Here is an 18,589-nt window from a genome sequence, read left to right as displayed (position 1 = left end):
TAGCACAGTTATAGTGTCACAGTTTATTATAATTTGATAATATAATTCACACTCCAATGTGCCTTAAAAAGCACACCAAAGTGCACTTTTCTTGTTTTGACATAGTGGGTATGAACTGGTAACATAAACGGATAATAAAATGTCGTGGTTCAGAGATATACATGGCACAACTACTGCCGGCTCATGCAACGATGAGAATGCCATAGGCAGTTTCTGTAGCAGCTACTCAACTTTCCCATCGTGGTGCAAAGGTACCGTAGACAGTACATAAATGATGTGGCTGCAATCCAATAAAATTTTATTTATGGACACTAAGTGCTGAATTTCATAATTCTCACATGTCAGGAAATGCTTTTTTTCCCCCCAACCATTTAAAAACTGTAAAATCCATTCTCATGTCACTGGCCATACAAAATAACAGGCAGCAGGCTGGTTTTGATCAGTAGGCCATAGTTTGCTGACTCTTGCTCTAGTAGATTTAACAGAATATGGTTAAGTCCAGAATTAATGGCTTAGGAACATGAAAAAATGATCAAATATCTTTTATCCAAAAGCTAAGTTTAGTAAAGGTTATATAGTGTTCCTCTTTTAGAAGTTATAAAGTATATTAGTTCTTGGAGACAGAAACCAAAACCAAAAAATTGATACAAACTCTGAAATTCAGCAACTACAAGGCTATTTAAAAGGCCATCTTTATAAAAGATCAAAAGAAAAAGAAACCAATTAGATACCTGCCAATTTGTGTTGACTTTAAAAGAAGCCACAGTAAGTTATACCAAATGCATTTACTTTGTCCATCTTTCAGGATAAATGGGGAGACAGAAGTCAAGTCTTAACATCTAGTTGAGGTATGCATTAAAAAATAAGCCAACACTACTTGAAATGTAGAAGGCTCAGGTTGATTTTTTCAATTAAGAGATTAAAAATCAGCTAGTTAATGAAGTTACTGAGTTCTGTTCAGTTGCCCAAATAAACAACAAACACAATAGCCCCCAAATATTTCTAAAACAAAATTACCAGTCATCAACATATATAAGAAAACTGAAGCCTTTATTTACAAAAGCTTTAAAAACAAATAATCCCTCTGTTTCACAAATGTTTTGTTTAAAAAGGACCACCCAGTTACAGCATTGAAGTATCATGAATAAAGAATGTACAAGGGAAACAAACCAATGTGGCGAACATTTGGAGATTTGCTAACACTACTGATTGAAGTGCAGACAACACACATCATAACTTGTAGTCCATCATTTCAGGGCAGAGTTAATGATTACCAAAGTGTCTTCCTACACATGCTCTGATCTGGTCACATATTCTGCATGGCTATATATTTCACAGTCTCTTGTCAATATATATAAAATAGATTGCAAAGATATACACAAAAAAATAAACAAGCATTACACTCCTCAGGTTAATTTTATTAGCTACACTGTATATAGCTAATAAATTTATATTTTTTGTATTTTGTTGTTTTGCACCAAATCTCTCCATTATTTATCTTTGTAGCAACTATGAAAGCACAAATTTTTTGTCTTCTAATTTAATCTGGTACAAAATATACCTAAAGACTTGCAGTCTTTGGATTTTAATGAAATTGATTTGTGTAAACAAATCAAGAGCATCATTAAGTATGGCTATAAAATTTTAAAAAATTAAAAATAAGGGTAAATAGCGATGGAATAAAAAGAAGCAGATCAAGGGAAGTGTGCTATCATAAAATAACTGCAGCTTCAACATCTTGGATACCAGTTTCCGGGCAGACACTAAACATCCAATCACAAAGGATTTTTCCTGAAGGGTGTAAAGCTGGTTTGAAAAATTCTTCAGTCACAGAGCAGCCTACACATGCCAATTAGAAACTGACAGACACGAGATGTGCTTGGGAGATTAAGTACTACATACAGAAACAGCAGTTACTAAGCTCCCCAGTAGTTTTTTTGTCTTTTTTTTTTTTTTTGTAGTCTTGCTGAATCAACCATTTGCACAATGCGTTTTCTATATTCGGTGGGTCAAAAGCAAGTAAATACTGTATAAAGTTGGCAGATGGTCATTTTTCCAGCTAAGAGCAAGAAAAGCCAAAACTGCTGATAAAACAGAGGATGTGAGTCAGAATCACTCTCTAAAGTGCAAAATTGATGGTCCACAATCTCAAATAGCTAAAACTCCTGCAGAATGGAAGGGAGACATGAAACAGGGAAATAAATTACAGTCAGTGCTAGTTAATTTAGGAAAGGGAAAAAACAAGCCAAGCTCAAGTAATGTTAATCAAAGTATTCAATATGATGTACTGAATAGCCTTCCCCACTCTCTGTCACACACGCCTACTAACAAGTATATTAAGGCCAGATTTAACCTGAATGCTTTTCTATTTATTAAGATCTGAGATAGGAATGGTCATACTTAGTACTGAAAGGCAGAAAATGAGCTATGAAAGAAAAAAAAGTAATGTCTATTGTTCAAGGGATTCAACCAGAGTTAAAACCTATGTACAAGCATGTGTGTAGCTCAAATAAAATGAACAGAACTATTTCATGTCATGACTGCTTGTTGGCTTCCTCTTCGTATGCATTCCCTGTGCCATTCTGTACATAGGATGAACCAGAACCAAGGCCATACAAATGGCCACAGTATTTGGCATCATCAATATGATCTTCAAAGAACATCTAAAAAGGAATTTTGGAAGAAAAAAAAAAAGATAATTTTAACCAAAAGGTACCACTGGTAATTTATATTTCAGCAATGTAAGTACTGACTGTTCATTAACTATAATGACAGCTCTCTTCTATGGTGCTCCTCTGAAGCCACACATTTAAATTAAACGTATAAGACTGACTTTCTCAAGAAGTACAGAGCTCAAAAGAAACCAAAGAAAAAGACTACCAAAAAAATGTATAAACACAACACCTTTCCTATTAACACTCAGACCATTTTTATGAGAATTCGTAATGGAAAAATGGCAGGCATTTTTATTCCATTAATTTAATAATAATCATAAGAATGAATAAAAATAGCCAATAACGGGCAGGGGATGGGAAGTTTAGGTTTGTAAGTAGCCTTGAGTCTATGTGCAAGGCTAAGTTGGCCAGAAACAATCAAACCCCAAACATGTCTGGACAGCAAACCCTGAACATTCAGATAGGTTATTATCCTTAATAGAGCCAAGAAAAATAAAGATAACGAATTAGTAGCAGAGAATCCACCATGAATTGAACCATTAAGGCATTTTTTTTAATGCAAAACTGAAAACTCAAAAAAGGTTGTCTTAAATTCTCTAATGAAGCACTGTGAAGAAGTACAAAACAAAATATTTACTTGTCATGAACAGTCCAAATCACTTCTGAATCAATACCACTTAGCAAAATAGCTACATGCTTTCTATTGTATGTATTAATAATACATTTCTACAAAGTTTTAAATTCCCAGAAGTATTCTCAGTCATTTCTTTAATGTCTAAGAGGATATACTCAAAAGAATTCGACAGTGAATATTTTGCAAGAAGGAAAACTATTTTGTAAGCAAAAAAGTCCATTGTTTTGTTTTTGCACAACTGGCTTTCTTTTCTTTGCATTTAGCTACAGTGAAGAATACCTGTCCCTTAACCTAAGAGTAGACGGGTTCATTAAATTTCATTCTTCCATACCTAACTTCTTTATATTTGAAGAACTTATCTCGCCTTCTGCCACTTACGGAGTGTCTGCCCAACATGATTTTTGATTTAACTTTCAGATTTAACCCCTTTGGAATTCAAAACCTCTTGGTAAGAATCTACTAAAAAGCATGAGTCCTACTCTGTAAATCCTCAGAGCGCTGAAGAATGGCAAGAGCAAACACTATTTTCAGCAGCAGTTTAATACCTAAGAGAAGCCAACACCAGGGGAAACTTAACATATGGATTCCTTGGCTTGACAGAAGCAACACTGATGTGGCCAACAGAAAGTCCTCTGGAGTTCTTCCATTATTAGTAATGTGCATGACCTTGGATAAAGGCTACCTGCATCTGGCCTCAGTTTCCTCACTTAAGAAATAATATGGTTGGACCTACATGACTTCTAAGGTAGTTTAAATTTTTTATTCTACAAGGAATTTATTTTTTTTCATTGCCTTCTGAACTACATTTCAAGATGACTTATGATGACTTTTGATTACTTTCATTCAAGTGTAGTATCACTTGTATGGTACCTATAATTGTATCTTCACTTAATATGTACTTATTGCCCCAAAACTTTTGCCATTAGATTTTTACGTTCTCAACCTAACAACCAACTGAGAAAAATGCACTGATGTCTTCATACTTCTCTCATTTTGAAAAAGGCCATTCCTGTGAGCAATGAGTCAGATCCTGCCTGATGCTGTGGTCCTATCCGTTCCAGCTCTAACTGTTCAGCAACTTCCTGTAAACCACCCTACAAGAAAGAAAAATTGCTTGTCAAAAGAAAGAAACATTGCAACACTCAAATTCACAAATTACATAACTTAAGACAGTGACCAAAATAGAAATGAACTTCAGTATGTAAAGATGGACCTTATGAAGATCAGCAAAAAACAGAGAATGTGAATTACTGATGTATTTGTTGAATGGGGGAGATGTTTATAATTTAATAAAAAATGAGATCCTAATTGGGAAAATTTATCTTCATCATACTCAAGGCATGTGGCAGGCAAATAACTTCCTTAAAGATATGGGGGAAGCAGATCATCTATAAGGTAACAGGTACACAGGGTAACATTTACCAAGTACATTCACAGTCCCTCTATCCATCCATCAATTATTATAAAATTGACTGTAGGCATTACTTTAAATTTTCTTAAGCTTCACACCAATCTATCTCTAAGTAGTTTCATCTCAATAATTTGCACAAAACAGAGCTGTTATGATTAATCAAATGCATAAGAATTCACTAAATGCTTAACTATGGTTTTGTTAGTTTAAGAAAGTTATGTTGTTATAAGAATACAACTCCTTAGAAGGGTCTGCTAAACACCCCCCTATGTAAATATTGCTAGGATTTAAAAAAAGGAAGATAATGAGAGAAAGAAAGGAAGAGAAAGAATACAAGAAAAGAAGGGAGTGAGGGAAGGAGAATAAAGGGGGAAAATGGGAGGAGAGAAAGGAAAGGAACATCAGGACCGACAAAACACACACAAAGAGATTTCTGTAAATTGTTCTCCACATCACAGCTTGAAACAGTGCTTTGCACAGCAGCTGCTTCAGAGCTAAAAATAGCACAAGGATTAGGTATCATTAGCAGCTGCTTAGGAGAGCAAAAGAATAGAGCCATTCAGTACCACTGACTATAGGTCAAAAAGTACCTTTGTCATTAACCTAAATTTTAACACTGCCGGTAACTCGGGGTCGGGGCATATTCAGAATATCTAATAGGCTTAGAAATTTTTCAGTAACATAATGAACAATAATTCGGTTCTCTGTTCCCCCAAACTGTCATTGTACAGACGTGTCAATTTTAAAAAGCATTTCCACAGCCAGATTAAAACATGTATGCCTTGGATTCTCAGCACACAATACTTTCAGGGGGTATCCCTTCTAGTGTAATGAGGATACCCTACTGTAAGTTCACTTGAGTCACAGCAGTCTCTTCAAATTGCACAGAATTCTGTGCTACAAACATGAAGTAATATTTCTTTAAAATTTCCCTGGTTATATGCTATACCTGTAATGAGGCAAGCAAACTTTGGACAAAAGACCACTCATGATTTTCAGTTCATCTGTCAAAAGCAAAGCTTCCTTATTCAATTCCTAAATTATTTCTTTCTGCACAAAAGTAAAACTCTTAAAAGTTTTTACCATCTCCTAAAAGTATAACCTTCCTTGCACTTCTAAAAAGCTGGTGAGGAGAAAACTTGATCAACCTTGAAGCAACCACTTTACATAAATGTTTTTCTTGAATTACAGCTTAAACACAAACACACCAGAAAAAACAAAACCACTATATTCCTTAGGAGTCTGTACCGCCACAGCGAATTCATTCTAAGACTAAAGGAGCACTTTTCCTTAATAAAGACACTTTCTTTTCTTTTTGAAAGAATTAATGTTCAGAAGTGACAAATCATCACACACGTGGTAAGCAGTGTCAGAATGTAAGTGCTGTCTAGACAGGACCTACCCAATCACTAGCACCTACTACCAACAAGCTGACGTCTGTGGACCAGGGGAGGAAAAAAAAAAACCCTTTTAGCTATGTAATTTACTCCTAGTAACATGACCCTATGACTAGACCCAAGAAAATAATCTCTCATGAAGGTAAGCTGAAGGGGAAACTCTTTGCTGCACGACCAACTGTATCTGCACGTTGCTGGCCACTTCCAACTTGATCTTGCATGGACAGATTATGTGCGTGTTGCAGGAGAGTGAGAACTTGCACTTCTGTGCCTGAGAGGCTCAGATTCTGTGCTGGTTTACGTTCAATCTGGCAAGCAATGACAAAAATCTGATCTTCTGTTTAAATCTTGTTGAAAATTTATTCTGCCAATATATACTGAAGCTCTGAAAAAGGATTTCCTATAAACTATTATTTATGCAAAAGAATCAACTGATCAGATAATGTAACTGCATTTAACATAAAACTTAAAAATAGGGTTTAAATCAACATCCCAACCCAGCACCTTATAAGTCAGCCACCCATTCTGAATACTGTGCTGATTATAGATACAGCCATTCGAAGCCTTACTTTGAGATTTTTGCAGCTCTTCATGAGGTACTTCACGTCATAAATGACAGGAAAAAATAATCGAAGGATCTCAAAAAAGTCAAGTTCTTCTTCAGGCAAGTTAGAATTGGTCAGGATTTTGATTAAGTAGCCAAAGTCATAACCACTACAAAAGGGTTAAAGAATAAAGAAGAGGGACCATAAATACCACAGAAATGAAAAAGTAAGTTTTTTTCTGATAACAACTTTTAAGTGAGTCACATGTAGGCGGAAAAAAAAATGAACCAGAAAAAAGTACGAAGAGAAAATAAACATGTTTACAATTATAATGGGAAAATGCTATCTTTTACAGACAGTGTCATTTCATCATTCAGGGATACCAATATACAGAGATCTCTACTACCCTCCTAAGCGTGTAGTCACTGAACTACTATTTTGCTAATCCTTGAATAGAGAACTCTCTAAAGAGTATCAAACTGTCCATAGCAGATATCTCCAAAAATAAAGATGAAAGGAAACTTGGCAAAAATGTCAAATGACGCAGGAAAACTGGCATTCAGAAGGCAAAAATAATGCATATCTTCCCATCATTTATATAACAAGGTCATACACTTAAAAAACCCAAACAGTAATTCCCTAACAAAGTATCTTCACTTCCCTTAAGTGATTTTATTAATAATACTGTCTTCCCTCAAAATTTTGTTCCTATCTCAATCCCCAAGAGATACTAATGGTAATGTTGAACCTTGAAGCGAAGGCAGTAAAGGCTGAGAACTAGTATCTAGAAAATAAAAAACCAACGCCCACACTCTCAAATCAACACCTCCTCTCCCTACTGTCTGGCTTTTCCACAGCTTTATATCAATACCTCTCTACACTCCCGTGCCACAATCACACTTTTCCCTGTCTACCTTTCCTTTAAGGACCTCCCACAGGATGCCTTCACCCAAGAGCTCAGCTCCCACAGATTTCTCAGACAAGCTGTTTTCTTGTACTTCCCTTTAAAGCACATGTATTGTTTTCTCCACGTTTAAAGGGTAGGTGTCACATCTTAAAATTTTGTTTTCCTTATGGCACATAGTTGGGACTCAAATATTTGATGAGAGATGCTATTTAACATATCTTTCAGGGGAGATAACAAATAAAATTTCTATTCAATGTTTAGAATTTTACTTCTTACTTTAAAAAGAGAAAAAAATGTTTTTACATTGAAGACCATTAAGGAATATCAAGGAATAAACAATAAACAGCAGAAACCTTTAAATTTCTGGTAGCTAACAAGGAAATAACTAACTTTGCTGTCTACCTAAAATACCTCAATATATTTGCTTAGCATCAATACTAATAAAAGGAAGATCATATTAGAGTTTAGGATTTATAAATTTCTTCAACTAGTCTTTACTAGAAATAGAATATGAAGAAAATATTTAATGACATTTAGTAGAATAAAATCTTAACATATCTTGACAAATACTCAAATATATCAGAGTCTAATCCAGACTCTAAACTCTAAGAAGACATGACCCCTTTCTGTTTTTATTCATCTTATCCTAGTACCTAGCACATGGTATTTGCTCAGGGCATTTTTTGAAAGAAAGAACCTGTCATACATAGTAATATAAAAAAACGGACTATGCTTTCCAGTTCTTTTGTATCTTCATGACCAGGAAAGTAAAAAAAAAAGAACTCAAAAAACGTTCCTGCAATTACCAGAGACTTAAGTCTCATCTCCTGAGGTACAGGCTCAAATGGAGAATAGAGGAAAAAGATGATAGGTGGAAATTCGTATGTTCAATACTCCAACTCAAAAATTACTGCTTAGTACTGCATCGAAGCTGACGATATGAACAGTCCTTCACTATTCTCATTCATTACACAGGCCAGCACTGGAAATTCTAAAGCATGCAGAAACTTTTATTTTTTTAAATGTGTGAAGTGGACCAAGTATAAGAACATTAATATATGCAAAATGCAGTGCTTTTTAAAAAGATAACAAGAGGCCACATAAAATTCCCAAAGTCACTATTAGTCCCTGGGCTGCCAATTTAATTTAGTTTACTTAGATAGGAAAATTCTTTCTCTTACCTAAAAGTCTATATTTACAAAATGGAATTAATTTCCTTTCCAGAAATTCTCTTCAACAATCTGGTTTTATTTTATGATAAGAATGAATTTAAAACTAACACTTGAGAATTTACTGTGTGTAAAGCACTTTACTAGATGCTTTAAATGTTATTATCGACCATTAAAACAATTCTGTAAGGTTAATTCTTCTAAGTGATTTCTTCCTACACTCTATTAAAAAAAAACATTAAAATCCACCAGAGACCCGCCCCTAGCTTGCTCTTTGCCATTTTTTTACCCATAGCACTTAATCACCATCTAACAAACCACAATATACATATCATTTTAAAAAATTGTCTGCCTATTCCCACCAGAATGTAAACTCCATGAAATGAAAGATTTTACTCTATTTTGTTCGTAGCTTAATGCCTAGAATCTTACCGAAGTGCTTGGCATATGGTAGATAATAAATAACTTTTAAAAAAAATGAATAAATGTTTTCATTCTAAGGCTTAGAAATGTTAAATAACCCTAGGTAACACAGATTCCAAATGGCACTGCTGGATTTAAACCAAGGTCTATTATTCCAGCCTGTGCTCTTTCCACATGCAATACTGTCTCTTAGTCTAAAATGGATCCCATATCATTAAATTCATCTTTAAGTAGACCAACATTAGCCTGTCAAGGGTTAGGAGACTGCTATATGGCAGCCAGTTTTTTGTAACTAAGCCTGAAATTGCTGACACAGTGACCCAAGTGAAGTGTGAAGCAGCCAGGAAATGTTAACACAAATGCCATTTTCAATGTAATCTTTTTACCTATGAAATGACAACCATTTGACCCCTTCACAGAGGACTACTCCTGATGTCATAAGAAGTTCTGCAAAGTACTGGGTCTCAATTCCTTCCTCCTCATGTTTTTTAAACTGGATACCAGATGTTGTTAGTAGCTCTATAGAGTCTTGGGCATACATGTCCTCCCTGGCAGAAGAAAAAGACAACATTCAAAAGTGCCATACTTCAAACTGTTTTTCTCCCACTTATATCTACAACTACAGCGCCAGAAATATCAAGAGAGAATGGGCTTGGGTCCATTTATTCCAATGCTTCACATATATGGAAGGAAAATACAACTTAAATACAAAGGTTATTTAGTATTTTAGAAAAATGTTCATATAGTAAATAATCATTCACAACAGTACAATGGTGAGATTTTCATCTTTACTATCAATTTTATTAGCCTTTCCCAAGTTAAGTAAGTTTAACTGGGTTTGAAACAAAGGGTCGTCTTCTCACCAGCGGCTACCACCAAAGTAAGAGAGGTGTTCTTACCGGGGGGCGTTCAGTCTCAGCAGCCTTTTTAATGCTGCCAAATGGAGCTGCAGCCCCAGGGGTGAAGGCCTGTGTCTATCTCCGGGGCTCTCAGCAGGTAAGAGACTGAGTAGAAAACATCTGCTGTGGCTGAGTTAAAACCACATTCCATCTTAAAGAAAAAGGAGATGCCTCCTCTCACTAATGATGAGCCTTTCAAATAGCTCTGATAAGCAGTAAACTGTTTTGGTTAAAATGAAGGGCTCTGCTAGAATAGCATTAATTTCTTCTTCTAACAACATTACTCCTAGAAGATTACCTCCCAAAAATCAAGCCAGGAAATCTAAATATAAACCAGTCTTTCAAGATTTTACTTAAGCCAAAAAGAAAGCCATCTCTAATTTCTAAGCACAAACACACAGGTATCCAAAACATTATATTAAATCAAAAAAGTGATCAAAATGAAAGTATGTTTCTGAGAATAAATGAAAAGTATTTCATGCATTGCCCATGGGATGTTTCCTTTTATTTACTTTTAAAATTGTGAGAATACTGGTTTTTACCACTTAGCAAAAGAAAATTCTACAAAAGCTTTAATAAAACAAAACCAAAAGGAACATTACACTTAGGCCAAAAAGTATCCTTATGGTCTACTCTCTGGAAATCAATTTACTATTAAATGTCTTTGAAAAATAACAAAACTAGCAACTGAAATATTTAAAAACAGAGAGGAACCACAACGATCACTGTAAGTCAAAAATCCCCTGGAAAATTTCCCTGGAAAAGCCTTGTTACAGAGGGGTAGCTGAATAAATCCAAGTTCTTTCATTACACAACAGATATTGTTGTCCTTATTATACTAAAATATGTACCTTAAACAAGCAGAATTTCACTCGTGCCCCAATGCTGAGACATGCTTTAGCAACCGTAACCAACCAAAGGCATACCAGATTCTTTCTCCAGGCACACATTATCCTGGGCCATATATTCACTTTACTTTTATTTTAGTTTATTATCTCTCTCTCCATCAGAATTTAACCTTGAAGAGGGCAATGATTTTTGTCTGTTTTGTTCAATGTTACATCACCAAGGAGTACTGTACTATTCAAATCAGTATTTCCCAAACCTGACCAATGATAACAATCACTCAGAGAACTCAGCAACAATATGGATTCCCAAGTCCCACACCTGGACCTACTGGATCACAACCTCCAGGAGAGAGACCTGGATGAGTACTTGTGGTGTTTTATGATCAAATATCAAATTATACTTTAATTTTCATGTACATATCCACTCCAAATTCAGTTTAGAGCAAATTCCCAAACACTGGACTTTGGCAATAGTAAGCAGACAGAAGAGTTATAGGAGCACTCAGTTATAATGACTATGACCAACTTTCCTCAACACTATGTCCCTGGGGCCTAGCACAGCTGCTGACACATTCATTCTAGGCACTCAATAAAAAAGTCAATTTTCATCTTTCTTCAAAATAGCCAAGATTCATGGTGCTCTTTCTCCACATTAGGTAGAACTGGTTTTATCTTCCAACTGACCCTTTCTACTTAAATAATATTTTTCACTGTATCCTTAAACATCACTTAAGATATTAACATTAGTATGAATGGTAGCAAAACTACAGTAGCCCTCTCTGTATAAGGAAAAAATGTCTTTCAGAGATTGTAATAATAAAGCAGTTATTATTAGAACAAGGATGTTTCTAGAAAAGAAAAATGTCAACTTTACCAAAACTGAGACACTTAATGGTCACCTACTCACGTAATGCGATCACAGCAGTATCTTAGTAAAGACCAATGTTCTAATGGTCAGCTTGGAAAAAAAAGGTAACATGGAACAGATGAAATGGTAAAGAACTGATTTTAAAAAGGGTTATCTTCTGGGAAAAGGATAAAAGGGAATTTTTGGAACTAAAATATTTATAAATGGTTATTTTCAGTTTTAACAGAGATGAGTACCTTTCACTCTCTACCAAGTTCTGGAGTGTATATTATTAAATTCAACAGAGTAAAAACAGGCTAAACATAATGCAATTAGAAGCCATAGTATTGCACCACGGACAACACTACCCTCTGAATTCATCAGCCCTGCTTTTCTTTAGATCTTATATGCTAAGTATCACATTACAGAGAATGGAGGTTCTTAGGTGGTACTATCAGTAATTGTCCTACAGCTTTTACAATTTTTCAAATCGGATGTTAGATCATATGAAACAATCAGAGGCTGTCAAATAGAAGGACAGTGCAGTATAGTAATATACTCAAAATGTATTAAACATTTCTCCATCTTACAGTCAGTTTGTAAACAATGTGCCCTTACCCCAAAACACTGGAAACTTCCCTAAGCTATCAAGACTACTCGTACCAATGATACAGAAGTATTGTTGAGTAAAGAAACTGGGTTTTGACACAGGGCTTGAGTTAGAATTCAGATTCTGAATTGTTTCTAAAAGAAACACCAGGCTCAAAGATACTATTACTTTTCCCATATATATATATATATATATATATATATATATATATAAAACTCACAAAAGGTTTTGTGGACTGACCTGAGAATATAAACATTATATAATATTGATTTAAAAGGAAAATGCACCCAAGTTTCCAAGAACTATCTTACCACCTGTGACGTGTAATCTACTCATACACTGGAGTATGACCAGAATAAAAATCTCTTCACAAGAAGGATAACTATTACAACAAAAACATATATTTCAAATTGCACTCAAAGCTTGAAAGCAAAATTAATGTTGTAAGATTATTTTTTCTATCAAGAAGTATTTTCAATACCCAGTTTTCCAAATTTCAAAATAGTGGCAGTCATACTTTTCAAATAACATCTCTAAAACTCAAAGTATTTGCATTTAAGTCTTCTTTAGCCTAATTTTTTTGTCCCATGATGAAAAGAAACGTAAACTTTTGAAATTTTAGGTTTTAAATATTTCCATAATGACACCAAATTCAGTTACAATTTCATTTGTCATACTTGAGGGAAATTAATTCCTAAAATTAAAGTAAAAAGAAAAGTTTGGTTAAATTTATTTCCCACTTACGTCAAATTAAATTTAAAATTAAACTGCCAAGTTGAAGTTCCTGGAGGGTATTCTCCTTGCTCATTCATAAATGTCAGTCCTAGCTGAATTATCTTTAACAAGTCCACATTACACCGCAATAGTTGGTACTGATAGTCAGCATTGCTCCTGAATTCTCCAATGGGTCTTGCAACCACACCTGGAAACTCGGTGTCCTGTAAAATAGTTTTAAGGTTCATTATTTACTAAATGGTCGTAACCACAATCCACAAATTCCTAGAATAAATAATTAATTTTGGGTACAAGTCAAAGAATCCTGTTGTAGGTTATATTCTACACAATTCACGTTCAATTGCAAAGTACCTTTTAACTAGGAAGAGCATTACTTTTTAGAACCATAAAATAAAACTCTGCAAACTTAATGACTTCTTCTTACTTTAAATATCACATTAGTAAAAAACTACTATGTATTAGATACACATAATAATGCAACTGAGTACTCTATTCCCAAGGAAGGAGGAAAAAGTCACAAATTCATGTTTCTCAACCGGTGTGTGAAACCATGCTCACAGTGTTCTAATGTTAAAACCAATGAAGAACTGGTTAAAAAGAATGGAAAATGCACCATACTTTCCGATTGCTTTTCGGAAGTAAGGTTTATCTAAACACCAAAACCCTCCTAATTTCGTGGGCTAAAACAGTACTCTCTCTACAGTCCAGAGAAAGCACATCCTTAAAAACTGCATGCCACCACTCATTCCTGTATAATGTTAAACACATCTCTAATGTCACTCCTTATCATCTGAGAAACGATCACTATGAATTCCTACTAGAAAAAAATAATAATTTCATTCTAATTGTAAGTACATCTAATAGGACATTATCTATGTACACTCAAATATTCATATTTTAACCAATCAACCTGCCCCTCCCAAAAAGAGAGTATTAATTTATTTGTATTAAATATACTAAGAAAATAATATATCAGTTTAATATTAAAATTCAAATTAGGAAACTGAGAACAAAACCTAAATACCAACTCATATGAAGCAGTAAAGAAATTAAAACTTTTCTAAATTCAGTCCAACTCAACAATCACTTTATTGGACGCTATGTGTTATGCTAGGTGTCAGGGAAGAAAGGATGATTAAGACACTAATCCCTTACTTCTCGAAGCTAATAATCTAGAAAACAGTAGAGAAGCCAAAACACAATAGTAAAGAAGCAAAATAATTAACTGAGTAGACAAGCTAGGCAGATTGAACAGTATATGCAAAAGTAGAAATGCTTAACAGTACAGTGTGTCCACGGACCTCCACTGGTAATTAAAAAAACAAACAAAAAACTGCAGATCAACCATGCTTCACTGGGAGATGTGAATTTTTCTGTTTGAGAAAGACATTCAGGAGTTCCATCTGGTATTAATATTAGGCCTTAATGTTGCTAGGAGCAGACCTGGCATTCACAGCTAGGTCCTAGCATTCTTCTGCTGAATATAAACAGTTTCACACTATAACATCACACAAAGCCAGTCTGTAATCATGACTGAACATACGCAAAAACACAAAGACATCTGTCCAAACCACAAAAATGACCAAACATCTTTCTATCTTGGCTGAGTGACTGTTGCTTCCTTATAGCTTTAGCCTCACTCCCGTCTTCTCTCATTCTAGTTGAGACTCAATAAGATACCCTATCATGGAATTACCCGAGCTTACTAACAGCATCCAGTTCAGAGCAAAGCCCTGCTTCCTTACTCCTTTCCTAAAACCACCTGCCACAAGCCCAAATCCTAAAAGTCCTTTCTAACACTCTCTTACTCAAATGCCCCATGGTTCTAAGAATGCATTTTCCCTCAGTGCAATGAGTAAGAAACCCAACTTGTCATATTACAGGTTTCTTCTTGGTGGTCTTTAGTTGGAGATCATTGACAAAATTCTTTTTATAATTAAATTAATCACTAAAAAAAATCAGCCAGAAGGGTTGAATTCAAGATGTTTAAAATCCCCTTTCCTCTTTCATAAAAAGCATTTTTAGGATTTTGCTCATAGGCATACCATAGCAACGTAATTATATTTTCGGATAACTTGACGAATTTTCTTCATCTCTTCATCCAGGTTGCAAGCCCAAACTTCACAAATTCTTTGGCTATGATCTACAGTTGCTGCTGGCATAGTGAGGGCACAAGGAGTCTAGCTGCCAAGCATCAAAATGTTATACTTGATTGAAGATTTGTTTCGTAAAATACTTTATCCTTTATTTATGTACCTGTCAAAATAAGAACCAGCTATATGAGGAATCGGAATCACAGAATAATTGAGTTGACAGAAACCTAAGACATTATCTATTCACAGTCCTTGCTTTATAAGAAAATCAAAGTATAGAAAGTGACTTGTCTAAAGTCACACAGCTAAATCAGTAGGACAAAAAGGAATAAAACACAGGTTTCCTGGTTCTGTTATGTAAAAACATTTTTGTGTACATACTAATCATTTTAAAAAATTTTTCATAACTTAAAAATTGCTCGGGCTTCCCTGGGGGCGCCGTGGTTGAGAGTCCGCCTGCCGATGCAGGGTACACGGGTTCGTGCCCCGGTCCGGAAAGATCCCACATGCTGCCGAGCTGCTAGGCCTGTGAGCCATGGCCGCTAAGCCTGCGCTCAGCGACGGGAGAGGCCGCAACAGTGAGAGGCCCGCGTACCAGCAAAAAAAAAAAAAGCTCTGAATTCAACTCACCCTCTGAATAAAACTTTATAAAGACATCTCTTTCCAGAAAAAAAAGGAAAAGTGACATGCTGATATACATGTGAAAAGATCAGATCACATGTTACTAGGGCAAAGATAGTATTTGCTTTTATTCCTCATTAACTGAACATTCAAAATCTGATTTAACTACAAAATCTACTGGAATTTATTCAAGTCAGATTGGAGGGGCAAAAGTAAATCAATTAAAAAAAACAGTTCTTTCTGAGCAATAAGTAACAGCCACAGAAACCGTTTCCATGTCTGTAACTGTGGATGGGAGAAAAAAAGAAAGCAATAGAGAGTCTGCATTTCAAATTGTTTCTAATTTCCTAAAAACCAGAGCATTTTCCCTGGTTACCAAACACACATGTCACGTTTCTGGTCCCTAAACACAGGTTTCATGGTATATAATGATAACAGTACAGACCAACATTTTGATTCTTGAGCAGGGAAATTACAGATGCGCTTTTTCATTTTTCACACAACTTTGAAAAAAAATCATAACAGAAAGGGTAAAAAAGGGAATTATGACCTCCCCTTCTAAACTCTGCAGCCACAAATGTAACCTCGAGTGCTCTAAGAACGGAAACCAAAGATCCAGGGGCCCCTTCCCTCCCTTTATAACCCTCTTCGCTAAACATACACACACACAGTGGAAAGATCCAGGGCCCATTCCTTTATAACCCTCTTCGCTAAACACACACACACACACGCACACACGGGAAAGATACAGGGCCCCTTCCTTTATAACCCTTTTCGCTAAACACACACACACACACACACACACAGTGGAAAGACCCTGTAGTTGAACACTGCTTTCCTCCACCTCTCTCTACTACAGTTCCAGAAGCCCCGAAGAGGCATCAGAGGCCCTCTCATTACTGGAGGTAGCATCTCCGAACAGCGGGTTCCCAACGAAACGCGAGAACAGTAGTACAGACACACTCAAGTCACAGATAACTCTCTTCCCTGGCAGAGAGCCAGAGCGAAGGTGCTGATAACCATTGACCGGAGCCGGATGGACTCCCAAGCACCGCTGCGTGAAGGAATACGAGAAGCTAAGGATCTAGGCCACCGCCCTCCACTCCCAATTTCCGCCCCACGGCATCGAAGCCCCAGGTACAAAGCCTTCGCGTCATCACTTCGCGCCACCCCCCTGACATACCCCCAGCCCCAGTTACCCTCCCCCCTCCACCCACCGCTCAGCCCTTTCCTTCGCCAGCCGCGCTCCAGCTGGCGCCATCGCGCACCCGCTTAGGTTCGTCATTCCCGCCCCCTTTCTACTTCTCCAACCCGCCCCTCCCCCCGCAAGTCTGTGGCAAGATCTACTTGTGTCGCTGAGCTCGCGCTCCTCCTCCTCCTCCTCGCCATAGAGACAGCACCCAGCGGCGGCGGCGGTGGCGGCAGCGGCGGCGGCGGCGGGTGCCCCATAGACACCTCTCGCCCGGCAAAGGGGAAAGGGGAGCCGGAGCTACGCCGCACCGCGCTGCGCCGTTGCTTCTCGCACGTCCGGGCGGGGGCGCCAGATGATGACGCGGCACGCAGAGAGGGCGGGGCACGCAGGTGACGGAAGCTGGGGTGGTGGAGAGCTGGGCGGTCAGGCGTCCTGACTGGCTGGTTGGGGCGTCTGGGCCGTGAAGGGAGGACTGCTGGTCCTGGGCGGCGAGTTCCCTGTCTCCAGCTGTCCGCAGTCAGAGCATGCCCCCCTGACCCCGAGGACCCCAGGCTGGGATTGCTTAGAGAAGACGCGGCTCCCCAGCACTTGGGCTGGTGCGTCCCTGCCCGCTCCTCCTCTGTCGCTGGAGAACCGCCGGGCTGAGCACCTGGGAGAAGCAGGCCAGAGCCTTCTAGGGCCTCGGGCCCGGGGACCCGTGGAGGATGAGCTGGCTCTTTCCCCTGACCAAGAGCGCCTCCTCCTCCGCGGCCGGGTCCCCCGGTGGTCTCACCAGCCTCCAACAGCAGAAGCAGCGGCTGATCGAGTCCCTCCGGAACTCACACTCCAGGTGACTGGTCGCTGCCTCTCCGACAGGAAGAAAAAGTAGGGCGGGAGGGCGGGCTGGTCCTAACTACACTCGCAGCTCCTCAGGTCGACTCCCGCCAGCTGCCGCCTTTTGACCTACCTCCCTTCGTCCTGCCTCTCACGCTTGCTCTCCTGTCCCTGACCCACGTTCAGGATTTTCTTCCGGGCCCTCCTTCCCTCCGTCCCGCCCCACCACTGCTCAGCTCCTCTAATTCCGATTTGCTCATCCCTCCTGACACGGCGCTGCTGCCTGTAATCGGTCTCATAGTCTGTCTCCAATAAGCCTTGCTTTGCCCGGCTTCCTCACTAATCTTTCCATTTGCCCACCTGTTTGCCGCGTTGGCAGAATTGTTAAAATTCTGTACTTGGGTAAAAAGATTCGTGAAGCGTAATCTCCAAGTTTCACAAATAGTGGACCATTTTTGAAAAAAAAAAACTGTTTCAACATTAAAGAAAAGGGAAGACAGTTTTCACCAGTGAGTTCTTCTCTGGGAGTGACATACTCAATCCTCTGAAGTCTCTAATAGAAGATTTACCCTGTTCTAACCACCCAGCTGGCAACTATCAGTCTCTGTTCATTTCTCACTTTGTTATTCTTGTTCCCACACTCAGGAATTGCCTTAGAGTCATCTTGATTGTTTTGTTGGCGTTGTATGAGTTGTTCATTTTCAGCGTGGTCAGATTAGAAATATTTTGCAATTCAAATTAATTCAACTGTTTTTATTGTAAACTGGTTT

The 18,589-nt window shown here is 37.6% G+C and overlaps 2 protein-coding genes across 4 annotated transcripts in view; one reads left to right on the top strand and one right to left on the bottom strand.

The window, feature by feature from the left end:
- Positions 1 to 1,031: 1,031 nt before the first annotated feature.
- On the bottom strand, positions 1,032 to 18,013 carry CNOT7 (CCR4-NOT transcription complex subunit 7). Its single transcript, XM_059049450.2, has 7 exons — positions 17,162 to 18,013; positions 15,146 to 15,356; positions 13,110 to 13,303; positions 9,548 to 9,709; positions 6,687 to 6,831; positions 4,293 to 4,403; positions 1,032 to 2,663 (listed from the first exon to the last, which is right to left on the bottom strand). The coding sequence occupies exons 2-7, from the start codon at positions 15,260 to 15,262 to the stop codon at positions 2,535 to 2,537; spliced, it is 858 nt and encodes a 285-aa protein (XP_058905433.1). The 5' UTR covers positions 15,263 to 15,356; positions 17,162 to 18,013; the 3' UTR covers positions 1,032 to 2,534.
- Positions 17,113 to 18,589, top strand: part of VPS37A (VPS37A subunit of ESCRT-I) — a 38,676-nt gene continuing 37,199 nt past the window's right edge. The window contains exon 1 of one of the 3 annotated variants that reach the window (XM_059049436.2): positions 17,113 to 17,835. In XM_059049436.2, the coding sequence (XP_058905419.1) occupies positions 17,711 to 17,835 (125 nt within the window). In that variant the 5' untranslated portion in view covers positions 17,113 to 17,710. Of the gene's footprint in view, positions 17,871 to 18,589 lie in introns of all 3 variants that reach the window. The other 2 variants (XM_067022636.1, XM_067022637.1) reach the window with 2 other exon arrangements.

This window comes from Kogia breviceps, chromosome 20, assembly GCF_026419965.1.
Source record: "Kogia breviceps isolate mKogBre1 chromosome 20, mKogBre1 haplotype 1, whole genome shotgun sequence".
Lineage (NCBI taxonomy): Eukaryota > Metazoa > Chordata > Mammalia > Artiodactyla > Physeteridae > Kogia > Kogia breviceps.
This window is presented reverse-complemented; position numbering and strand designations above follow the sequence as displayed.